This window comes from Mustela nivalis, assembly GCF_964662115.1.
Source record: "Mustela nivalis genome assembly, chromosome: 5".
Classification (NCBI taxonomy): Eukaryota; Metazoa; Chordata; class Mammalia; order Carnivora; family Mustelidae; genus Mustela; species Mustela nivalis.
This window is the reverse complement of record NC_139024.1, coordinates 70912837-70925640: the sequence shown is the minus strand read 5'-3', so window position 1 is coordinate 70925640 and position 12804 is coordinate 70912837. Positions and strand designations below refer to the sequence as shown.

Genomic DNA, 12804 nt, shown 5'->3' with positions numbered 1-12804 from the left:
AAGAAAGAAGTAAAATTTTTTTAACTGCTTTCAGGGAATAGGAGAATTGCTGAGCCATGATGAGAATAACATAAGAATTCCATATGGGGTAAAATGGAGGAATCAAATATTTGTACTGAGCCTCATGGAGTCTTATATACGTAGTGGTTACATATTATAAGTGATGTAGGATTTCCGAGAAGGAAAATATTAATGGGAACTGAAGTATCAAGAGAAGTTTCCAAGAAGGTGGTGAGACTTAGTTGGGCATTAAAAAGACTAATTGCCTGAGATTAGAGGGAAAGGTATTCCAGGAAAGAAGAAAGACAAGAAACTATGTACAGTAACGAGACAGAATAGAAAGCAGATGCAGAGACTGGGGTGGAAAATAATTGAATGGAGACTCTTGGCTGGAAAAATGGATGAGATGCATTTGCGAAACTGAGTCCAAGAGCGACTCTGTCACTTCCCCCTTCAGTCTTGTGTCTCAGTTGGAAGACATCTGCATTTAGGCAAGCCCATCCCCTAGCTTTATATTGAGACAAAGGTGAACAGAATATTTTAGTAACTAAGTAAGCTGTAAAGGAGATACTTTTTCTGTTTCCTCATTTTTATTTACCTAAAGTGTTCTTTAAACTTATAGTCTGGATTTACTTTGTGTGATTAATTTTAAGGTACCAACTTCAGTACATTTCAATTTCCTGTTTTGAAACTAGAAATTTAGAAAGAACAATACCCTATAAGATTAAGCAACTAGCAATAAACTACATGAATATATTTTAGGAGAAGTTGGAGCAACAGATGATAAAGTTTTACAAATTCATCGAACAGCTAGAACAAATCTGGCAGGCCTGTACTCAATTGCCATAAAGAGAAAAGGAAACTTGAACTTCCTGTTAATAGATTGTGCTTCCCAATTAAAAACTAGCAGTTTGAAAGATTTACCTCATCAATGATTCCTTTGCCAATTTTCTGATGCAGTTAGCCCTTAGATTGACTTGTGTAGCTATCCCTGTTGAGGATGTTATAAGTTTCTATCTCATTCTAAATAAGGGAGGTATGCCAACAATTAATCAGTATTTGCAAATTAATTATGATTAAACTTTCATAATGGGGATTATAGTTAATTGTTGATTCATCTCCCAGTCTTCATTTTCGTGACTAATTCTCATTTCAATCTGACCTGAGGTGGCAGATATCAAAAATTCCAATTATATAGCTTCTCTCAGAATTACCTAAGAGCCACAAATTTGATTTGGAAATGTAGTTTTGTGTGTGTGTTTTTCGATCACATATTAAACCCACAGTCTATAAAGAAGATTCCTGAGGATGTTTGGGGAATGTTTGCTGTGATATTTATTTTTCTTCAGAAGCAATGTCAGACATATTTCACTCGTGGTTCTGACTTCTAATGTGCCAATTTTAGCACCACTGATACCACAAGGGCATTTATCTGATATTTGGTTTTGCTTATGGTATTTGCTGTCGTTATGAAGACCTGACACCTTTCCTAGCTTCAACAGAACAAGTGCCAATTATTAAATACATTCAGCAGTTTTACTTTTCAATAATGAGATAGGATGCCCCATCTCAGTGGACTGTGAATATGAGAAGACTTGATACAAAACAAAATCCATCCAGTTGCTTAGCTGAACTAAATAATTTATCAATAAAAATAGAATATTTTTGTCTTGTCCTGTGCTCTCACATTCCCATAAGTAACTCAAGGACATAAGACTCTATGAATTTAATTAAAAAAGTCATAATAGGCTATTGTAATAAAACTAATAGGGTCAAAGTATTTGCTCTAAAAATGGCAGATTTAGTGAATATGCAGTTTTGAATAAAAATTTTTCTTTTGAAGATGATTTCATTTATTACAAAATTCCTGTTGCATTGAGGACTTCATTTTGCTTGGTTTTGTTGTTCTTTTCAAATTTTTTATTAAATGCATTTCAGCTCTAATTAAGATTCAGAACAGTGTACATTTTGAACAGATGTATAATTTATTTTATGTATATGCATAATGGTTAGAATATTAATAGCTGTTATGTTCCTCTGGTAACCATGTTAGTTTAGAGTTATCATCCAAGGTATGTTTACCGGTCCATGGAAAAATGAGAAAGTGAGAAATTCTGAATTTTTAATGACAACAATGAACACATTTTAAAGGACTGTTCTTCATTTAGAAATTATGTTTCTTTAAAGCTTCTGTTGGTTTCAGTTTTTCATTATTTGGTAAAGTAATAGTGTCAGTGTATTAAATGACAGTGAAGGTTACTGTGGTTACTGAAGTTTACTGTGACTTGCATCATTGAAGAGCCAGGACTCTCATCAATTCCACACATCTCTCATCTACATTTTTTCAGTTTTTTTTCTGAAAATTAATCTGGGAATCACTGCTTTGGAGTGGAGTTTTGTTCCCCCTATTTCAGAAATTGCACACACAATTTAAATGAGATGCCATGGTTAAATACCAAATGGTGGAGCCAGGAGTAACATCTAGCTCTGTATCTTCCAACTCTCCATATTCCAGATCTCATGCTTTTTTCATCACTGTTATCATCAGAGTACATGTCTACATTACTACATGATGTAGGCAAAGGGAGGGTTCATGATTATTGCTTGTAGTGATATTGTTTGATCATTATTTGAAATATTCCTTCCATTTACAAGAAAGATTGTGTTCTAATCTAGAAGGTTCCTTTTAGGCCATTAATTTGAAACATCTCCCCAGAGAAGTAGTGTTAAAAAGTTCTCAAGACTGACACCCCAAGGCATACGTAATCCGTAATGTACAGAAGTGTAGCAGGGAAGCTAGCCTCCAGTTTGTGTACATTTCTGTGGTTAAATATATTGGCTTTCAAGTGAGAATTTAGGAAGTTAAGTAGTTTAGTGCAGCCCTTGGGATAGAAATAAGAACATCTCCATCCACCTCCAATCCTGCCATCTTCACCTGTGAATGAGCTGGGCCTATTTAGAAGAGAGGAAGAAAAAAACCCAAAAATCTAACATGGAATTTTTGTGTTACTTGGAAAATGAGAACAGATTTCAGACAAGAACCCATGACTAAGAACCAAAACAGAATGAGGACTTTGGCACTTTAGGGGTATTGGCTGCTGTTGTGAGAGGCACAATGCTAAGTTGGAGGAAATGTGAGGTTTGAGGAGTATGAGAAGGAAAGGGATGTCAAGAAAAGACTGCAGGAGTGGGGTGGGGTGTGGTGGCGTGATTGTCCATCCTCCTGTCATCTGTCTCCAGTCTTCCTTTTAATTTGCACACTGAGTTCTTTCTGTTCTCAAATACCTGGAGTAAAGGTGAGGGAAGATCCACATTCTGTTGGTAGGACAGAGTTTCGTGTGCTATTCTCTGTTCTCCATTGAGTTAGTGATGATGGGGATGGGCAAATGCTAGATGGGAGGTTTGGAGTATCTTTCATTTTATATAAATATATATTTAAATATATACTTATTTATGAGAGAGACAGCATACAATGTGAGCAGCGGGAGGAGCCAAGGGAGAAGGAGAGAGAAGATCTCAAGCAGGCTCCTGGCTGAACATGGGAGCCCCATGTGGGGCTTGATCTCACAGCCCTGAGATCATGACCTGAGCCAAAAGCAAGAGTTGGATGCTCAACAGACTGAACCACCAGGCACCCCATCTTTCATTATATTTTTAAATAGTGGTTAGAAGTTGGCCAGTAAAGGACTGACTGCAAAAAGTCTCATAGGATGGATTTGACAGCATTTTATATTAAACCCATATAACCCCAGAGTACCCAAGTCTTGGTAATAATGAATGTGTCAGAAGGATAGATCTTCAAGTACCTTTCAACCACAATTTAGGGTTTTTTGTTTTGTTCACAAAGTGGATGGCTTACTAGAGCTGCCTCAGACAGTATAGAACTTTGCTTCTTTGAATGACTGACACATCCATTAGATCTCAATATTATTTCTTCACACTTAATTTCTGTAGTAATCTTTAAAGTTCCCTATTTGAATTGATGACCAGAGTGTTGAGCACTTCTTCTCTTACAGCCTAACTATTAAGGCATTTCATGCTACCTTATAGAGTGCTGTGGAAAAGTTGGCATTAATGAAATCTGTTGAAGATGTGAATTGCTCTCTTTTTATGTTATTTTGATGTTTGATATTCACATGATGATGCTTTCAACTTAGTTTTTTTTTTTCTTTAAAGAAATAGCTATACATTCATTATATGATTTTTTTTTTTTTGTCCTTTCACATATTGCTGCTGATTCAAAAGAGAGACACCCGATTACAAATGCTATTGATGGAAAGAACACTTGGTGGCAGAGTCCCAGTATTAAGAATGGAATTGAATACCATTATGTGACAATTACACTGGATTTACAGCAGGTATAGTACCTTTCTTTTTTTATTGTTTTTAAATCATTTGCCACTTTTAAAGTTGTATCTTGGATTTACTATTTGTTTAGTTAGTGGCTCTTGGGTGAAAGGATACTTTTCTTATTGCCCTCTGTTATTAATATGAGGCACAAAGGGGCCTCTTCCTTTAGGATATTGTTATTTAGAAATAGTTGACATTTATTTCTAAAGCACAAGGAAAATGAGTTCCCATGAAGTGTTTAGAACTGAATTAGGAGCTGATTCTGTTTTGACTAATGAGAGTGAATGATGAAAATATAGATCAACAAAATTTTACATAAAGAAAATATATTGGTGCCATTTTTAACTTTTAAAATAACACAGCGCTCCTGCTCTGCTCATGGTGTGTGCTCTGAAAGGTTCTTGGACAACAGAGCTCTTGAGTAAATTGCCTCTCATTACTGAGAGTTGAACAAGCTGTGACAGTTGATTCTTAAATTAAACTTGGGCCACTAAACGAGGTAACAAGCCTTGTAGTTGTACAAAATTGATGTTGAAGTTATTAGAGTTTGTGTGGCAGAGGCCTGGGTGCCTTCTACACTTAATCTCTTTTTTCTTTCCATTCACAATAAGTGAGGTCACGTTGAACTTACTAATCAAGAATTACCATCACCCCAAATTATTTAGGCTTGAAAATTGGATAGAATCTGGTAAAATGTTGCCATATTTTGCTGTTATTCCAAACACGAAAGCTAATTTAATTGACTGAGGGCTGAGACTGGGGGCGTTTAACTTGGATGACTTCTGTATCATCCTGTTTCTCCTTCCCTGGAATCAGTGTAGGAAAGGCTCTCAGTTACTCCTCCCATACCCAGTGGAGTCAGAGCAGCAAAACATTGTGAGTTAGTGAAGGTGGAATGGCTAAGATAATTAGTGATAGATACTTTGTATAGGTTGTAGATGTTGAGAATCCACTGGTGGTCATAGTGAAGGGAGGCACCAGCCAATGGGCTTAGTCACATTTCCAGGGGACCAGATAGCCACCAATCACTTCACATATGGATGCTTTTTGTCATCAATAGGAGTATAATCTACACCCCCCCACCTTCGCCCTCCCTGGCAGAGTTTGAGTCCATTTTTTGCCAGGGTAGACACACTCAGGAACTAAAAATTGCTGTTTGGTGAGTCTCAAAGGAAACCCTCCTCTCATCCATCTAGGACAACTCAGGACCTTACCAAGGTGACAGGAGAGCTCAGGGCTGCAGCTAAATTGCCAGCTGGCAAGGATTCATGTCTACTCATTGTAACAGTTAATGTCAGCCCTGAGTTAATGGCATTTCTCAGGAAGTCTGAGTACTATCAAGGAATAACAGGGCAAACTACAACACTGATCAATCATGCATTAGGTCAATGAAGAGTTGTGCATGAATACCCTCAGGATCCTACCCTCAAAATGCACTTCATCCCTCTTCTGATAAAGACAACTTGGCCCTTTATCAGTCACCATGCTTCTCCTTGTTCATTTGGTTATTGAAATTCAGCCTTCCCAATCAGAAGTAAGTCTGCTGTCTGTTGCTTTGTGTCATGTTCTGGGATAGGGAATTAATAAATAGTGATGGTCAATTTCTCTAGTTAACTCTCGACTTACTCTTTAAATGCACATGGAGCACATATCCACATATCTATATATTTTTAGCATTTTTGTTTTTAAAATTTCTTATTTAAATTCAATTTAATTAACATAGTCTGTAATATTAGCTTCAGACATAGAATTTAGTGATAAATAAGTTGTATACAACACACAGTACTCATTACTTCAAGTGCCCTCCTTACTGCCCATCATGCAGTTGCTCCAACCCCCCCACTCCCCTCTAGCAACCCTCCATTTGTTTCCTATAATTAAGAGTCTCATGATTTGCCTCCTTCTCTGTTTTCATCTTACCTTATTTTTCTTTCTCTTCCCCATACTATATTCATCTGTCCTACTTCTTAAATTCCACATGATTGAAATCTTATGGTATTTGTCTTTTTCTGACTGACTTATTTCACTTAGCATAATACCCTCTAGTTCAGTCCATGTCATGGCAAATGGCAAGATTTCCTTTTTTTTTTTTAAAGGTTGAGTAATATTCCTGTGTGTGTGTGTGTGTGTGTGTGTGTGTGTGTGATGTGTATCTCCACTCATCTGTTGACGGATATCCGGGCTCTTTCCATATTTTGGTTATTGTGGATAATGCTGCTATAATATTGGGGTGCACATACCCCTTCAAATCATTATGTTTGTATCCTTTAGACATATATACCCAATAGTACAATTACTGGGTCATAGGGTAGCTCTAATTTTAACATTTTGAGGAATCTCCATACTGTTCTTTAGAGTGGCTATACCAGTTTGCATTCCCATCAAGAGGGTCCCCCTTTTTCCACATCCTTGCCAATGTCTTTTGTTTCCTAGCTTGTTAATTTTAGCCATTCTGACAGGTATGAGATGATATCTCATTGTGGTTTTGATTTATGTTTCCCTGATGGTAAGTGATGTTGAGTGTGTTTTCATGTGTCTGTTGTCCATTTGTATATCTTTGGAGAACTGTCTGTTAATATCTTCTGCCCATTTCTTGGCTGGATTTTGTTGTTATTGTTTTGAGTATTGAGTTTGCTAAGTTCATTATAGGTTTTGGACACTAGCCCTTTATCTGATAAGACATTTGGAAATGTCTCCCAGTCCATAGGTTACCTTTAAGTTTTGTTGACTATTTCCTTTGCTGTGCAGAGGCTTTTTATCTTGCTGAACTCCTAAGAGTTAATTTTTGCTCTCATTTCTCTTGCCTTTGGAGATGTGTCTAGCAAGAAGTTGCTTCTACCAAGGTCACAGAGGTTGCTGCCTGTGCTCTTCTCTAGAATTTTGATGGTTTCCTGTCTCACATTTAGGTCTTTCATCCATTTTAATTCTATTTTAGTATATGGTATAAGGAAATGGTCCAGTTTCATTCTTCTCCATGTGACTGCCCAATATTCCCAACACCATTTGTTGAATTGACTTTTTCCAATTAGATATTCTTTCTTGCTTTGTTGAAGATGAGTTGACCATAAAGTTGAGGGTCCATTTTTGGTTTCTCTATTTTGTTCCATTGAGCTATGTGTCTGTTTTTGTGTCAGTACCGTACTGTTTTGATGATTACAGCTTTGTTTTTTTTTTTAATCCCCCCATTGACTATCTTATCCTATTTATTTATTATTTTTTAAAATTTTTTTATTGTGTTATGTTAGTCACCATACAATACATCATTAGTTTTTGTTGTAGTATTCCATGATTCATTGTTTGCTTATAACACCCAGTGTTCCACTCAATCCACACCCTCCTTAATACCCATCACTGAGCTCATGCATTCCCCCAACCTTCTTCCTTCTAAAACTCAGTTTCCCAGAGCCCATAGTCTTTCATGGTTCATCTCCCACTCTGATTTCTCCTCCTTCATTTCCCCCCTTTTTTTGATGTCCTCCATGCTATTTCTTAGGTTTCACAAATAAGTGAAACCATATGGTAATCGACTTTCTGTTTGAATTATTTCACTAAACATAATCTCCTCCAGTCCCATCCAAGTTGATGCAAAAGTTGTGATATAACTTAAAGTCTGGATTGGTGATTTCTCTAGCTTTGGTTTTCTTTTCAACATTGCTTTGGCTATTTGGGGTCTATTCTGGTTCCATACAAATTTTGGGATTGTTTGTTGCAGCTCTGTGAAAAACGTTGCTGGTATTTTGATAGGGATTGCATTGAATGTGTGGATTGCTTTGGGTAGTTGAGACATTTTAACAATATTTGTTCTTCCAATTCATGAGCATGGAATGCTCTTCCATTTGTTTGTGTCTTCCTCAATTTCTTTTGTATGTATTCTATAGTTTTCAGAGTATAGATCTTTTTTACCTTTTTGATTAGGTTTATTTCTAGGTATCTTATTTTTGGTGCAGTTATAAATGGAATCAACTCCCTTATGTCTCTTTCTATTCCCTATGTCGCTATGTATAGAAATGCAACTCACTTCCATGCATTGATATTATATCCTGCCACTTTGTTGAATTCAATGAATGAGTTCTAACAATATGTTGGTGGGGACTTTCAGGTTTCTACATAGAGTGTCATGTCGTCTGCAAAGAATGAAAGTTTTGACTTTCTCCTTGCTGGTTTGGATGATTTTAATTTCTTTTTGTTGTCTAATTGTTGAGCCAGGACTTCTAGTACTGTGTTGAACAACAGTGGTGAGAGTGGACATCCCTGTTGTATTCATGACCTTAGGAGAAAAGTTCTCAGTTCTTCCTCATTGAGGATGATATTTGCTGTGGATTTTTTCGTGTATGGCTTTTATGCTATTGAGGTATGTTCCTCTATCCCTACATGGCAGAGAGTTTTTATCAAGAAAAGATGCTGTATTCTGTCAAATACTTTTTTACATCTATTGAGAGTATCATATGGTTCTTGTCCTTTCTTTTATTGATGTAGCATATTACATTGATAGAGTTGCAGATGTTGTACCACCCTTGCAGCCCAGGAATAAATCCTACTTGGTCATGTGTGAGTAATCTTTTTAATGTGTTGTTGATTCTTATTAACTATATCTTGGTGAGAATCTATGCTCATTAGGGATATTGGTCTATAATTTTCATTTTTAGTGGATTCTTTGGTTTGGAACTAAGGTAATTAATGCTGACCTCATAGAATGAGTTTGGAAGTTTTCTTTTCATCTCTGTTTTCTGAAATAGTTCCGGAAGAATAGGTATTCATTCTTCTTTCAGTGTTTCAAACCTATCAATATTAATTCAACAGATCAGAGTCTACCTGAAAGCCCATTTTACACTGAAGCCATTTTATATTTTCCTAGGTTTGCTTTGCATTCCCCACTCATGCATTCTCAAATAGTATCTAAAGAGTTATGTGGATTTTTTTTCCTACTCACTCTTCTTCCTGTTTAGTTTAATAGCCTTAAGATGAGTGAATAATCCAAGACATCTTTTATAGTTCAGTCTTCATAGCAAGTTGTAGGTTTCTATTTATAAGACAGTACTATCTAACTCCAAAGTCTAGAATACACCTTGTGTAAGTGGTACATCTCCTATATCTCAGGGTGTCACTGCTGCCCAATGTCCTCATTTGCTTTGGCCCCTGCCTACTTCCTGCAAATCAACCTACTGTGTGTTCAAGAGAAAGGCAGCCCAATTTGCAAAACAATAAATCTTTATTTTTACTTGACTCACAATTTTAATTTAGTCAGTGTTTTGATGATATAAAACATTAAGAAGGTTTTATGATATTTTTTTCTTTTTCTTTTTTTTAAAGATTTTATTTATTTATTTGACAGATCACAAGTAGGCAGAGAGGCAGGCAAAGAGAGAGGAGAAAGCAGGCTCCCTGCTGAGCAAAGAGCCCGAAGTGGGGCTTGATCCCAGAACCCTGGGATCATGACCTGAGCCGAAGACAGAGGCTTTAACCCACTGAGCCACCCAGGTGCCCCGGTTTTATGATATTTTTATAATGGAATTCCTCAGGGAGGAAGAGCTTGAAACCTCTTATTTTGTCTTAGGCTTTGGAGTAACAAACTGGAATATGTTCCTAGAAATTTTTTAGCTAAGGACAAAGTTGCAGGCAAGCATATTTCAGTGCATTGACAATACAGAAAATGTAGACATCCTTATTATTTATTTACTTCTCACAAAAATCTTAAAAGGGCAGCTGGAATTATGATCCTTATTTAATAGTTAAAGAACACTTATGCTTAGAAAAGTCAAGTGACTTGGCCTTTTTACAAAGCCTATTTCGGGTGGGGCTGAGAGTTCAGCCTAGAGTGTTTGAATCAAGACCCTGAACTATACCACCACACTATGATATCTTGACTTCTGTGACAGAGTGCAACCAACAACTATTTTGTTGTAAAACAGGAGACCAGAGTTTTCATTTTCTTGTATATTTTAGTATGCTTCTAAAATGGCATAACTTCTGTCTTTTCCACCTATAGCATGAAAGATTAATAGGTTATTCAGCATAAAATGAGCTATTACTCTACCGGGAGTCAAGGACAGCAGTTTTATAATGAATAGGTAAATATCACTAAATGTTTGTTTGTTGTTGATTCAGCAAGAGAGTTGACCACTTCTTAGTTCTCCCTTTCATTTTGAGCTGTATGATTTCAGCCAATGCCAGTTTTGTTATTGTTGATATATGCTTGGCTCCTCTGTGAAATCATTTTATTTTATTTTGAATATTCATTCATATATTCACTCATTCATTTAAATTCAAGTTAGTTAACATATAGTACTGGTTTCCGAGGAAAATTAAGTGATTCATCACTTACATGTAACAACCAGTGCTCATCCCAACAAGTCCCCTCCTTAATGCCCATCATCCATTTAGTGCATACCCCCTATTTTCTTCCCCTCCAACAGCCCTCACTTTGTTCTCTATAGTTAAACTTCTCTTACGGTTCGCCTCCCTCTCTGCTATTATCTCATTTTATTTTACCTTCTTTTCCCCATGCTCATCTGTTTTGTTTCTTAAACAAAGGGGGCATGTACCCCTTCGAGTAAGCATTTTTATATCGTTTGGATATATACCCAGTAGTACAATTGGTAGGGCACAAGGTAGCTCTATTTTTTAACCTTCTGCAGAAACTCCATACTGTTTTTTTGAGTGGCTGAACCACTTTGCATTCCCACCAGCAGTTCGAGAGGGTTGCCCTTTCTCCACATCCTTGCCAACAACTGTTGTTTTCTGAGTTTTTGATTTTAGCCAACTATCAGGTTGAGGTGGTATCTCATTGTGGTTTTGATTTGTATTTCCCTAATGATGAGTGATGGTGAGCATTTTTTCATGTGTCTCATAGTCTTTTTTAGGTCCTCCTTGCAGAAATGTCTGTTTGTGTCTTCTGCCCATTTCTTCACTGGATTATTTTTGGGAAGTTGATTTTGATGAGTTCTTTACAGATTCTGGATAGCAGCCCTTATCTGATACATCATCTTCAAATAACTTCTCCCATTCCATACGTTTCCTTTCAGTTCTATTGTTTCCTCTGCTGTGCAGAAGCTTTTTATCTTGATGAAGTGCTAATAGTTTATTTTTGCTTTATTTCCCTGCCTCCGGAAATATATCTAGTGAGAAGCTGCTGCAGCTGAGGTCACAGAGGTTGCTGCCTATGTTCTCTTCTAGGATTTTGATGGTTTCCTGTCTTGCATTTAGGTCTTTCATCCATTTCAAATTTGTTCTTGAGTATAGTATAAGAAAGTGGTCCAGTTTCATTCTTCTGCATGTGGCTGTTCAGTTTTCCCAAAACCATTTGTTGAAGAGACTGTCTTTTTTTCAACTGGATAGTCTTTCCTGCTTTTTGGAAGATTAGTTGACCATAGAGTTGAGGATTCATTTCTGGGTTCTTTATTCTGTTCCACTTATCTATGTGTCTGGTTTTGTGCCAGTACCATGCTGTCTTGATTATTACAGCTTTGTAATACAGCTTCAAGCCTGGGATTGCAGTATCTCTCACTTTGCTTTTCTTTTTCAAGATTGCTTTGGCTATTTTGGGGTCTTTTGTGGTTCCACACAAATTTAAGGATTGTTGGTTCTAGTTCTGTGAAAAGTGCTGGTGTTATTTTGATTGGGATTGCACTGAATGTGTAGATTGCTTTGGGTGATAGAGACAGTTTAACAATATTTGTTCTTCCAATTAATAAGCATGGAATGCTTTTCCATTTCTTTGTGTCCTCTTCAGTTTTTTTCATACGTGTTCTATCATTTTCAGAATATAAATCTTTTACCTCTTTGATTAGGTTTATTCCTAGGTATCTTATGGTTTTGGTGCAATTATAAGTGGGATCAATTGCTTCATTTCTGTTTCTGCTGCTACATTATTGGTGTATAAAAATGCAACAGATTTCTGTACATTAATTTATATCCTGCAACTTTGCTGAATTAATATATCAGTTACAGTTTTGATGGAGACTCTTGGGTTTTCTACACAGAGTATCATGTTGTCTACAAAAAGTGAAAGTTTGACTTCTTCCTTGCTGTTTTGGATGCATTTTATTTCTTTTTGCTGTCTGAATGATTAGGCTAGGACTTCCAGCACTATGTTGAACAATAGTGGTGAAAGCAGACATCCCTGTCATGTTCCTGACCTTAGGGGAAAAGCTCTCAGTTTTTCCCCATTGAGGGTGATATTTGTTGTAGGTCTTTTGTATATGTTCTTTGTGATGGTGAGGTATGTTCCTTCTGTCCCTACTTTTTTTTTTTTGAGAGTTTTTATGAAGAAAATATGCCACATTCTGTCAAATATTTTTTCTGTACCTACTGAGAGGATCATATGGTTCTTATACTTTCTTTTATTAATGCATTATATTACATTGATTGATTTGCATAGATTGAACCACTCCCCAAGCCCAGGAATGACCCACTTGATCATGGTGAATAATACTTTTAATATATTGTTGAAATTGA

At 36.5% G+C, this 12804-nt stretch overlaps 1 protein-coding gene across 6 annotated transcripts in view; it reads left to right on the top strand.

The window, feature by feature from the left end:
- The window catches only part of LAMA2 (laminin subunit alpha 2), a 641423-nt gene that overhangs the window by 146852 nt on the left and 481767 nt on the right, over window positions 1-12804 (top strand). For all 6 annotated transcript variants that reach the window (XM_082731189.1, XM_082731188.1, XM_082731187.1 and 3 more), the window contains exon 3: window positions 4246-4358. In XM_082731189.1, coding sequence (XP_082587315.1) covers window positions 4246-4358 — 113 coding nt within the window. The remainder of the gene's footprint in view (window positions 1-4245; window positions 4359-12804) is intronic.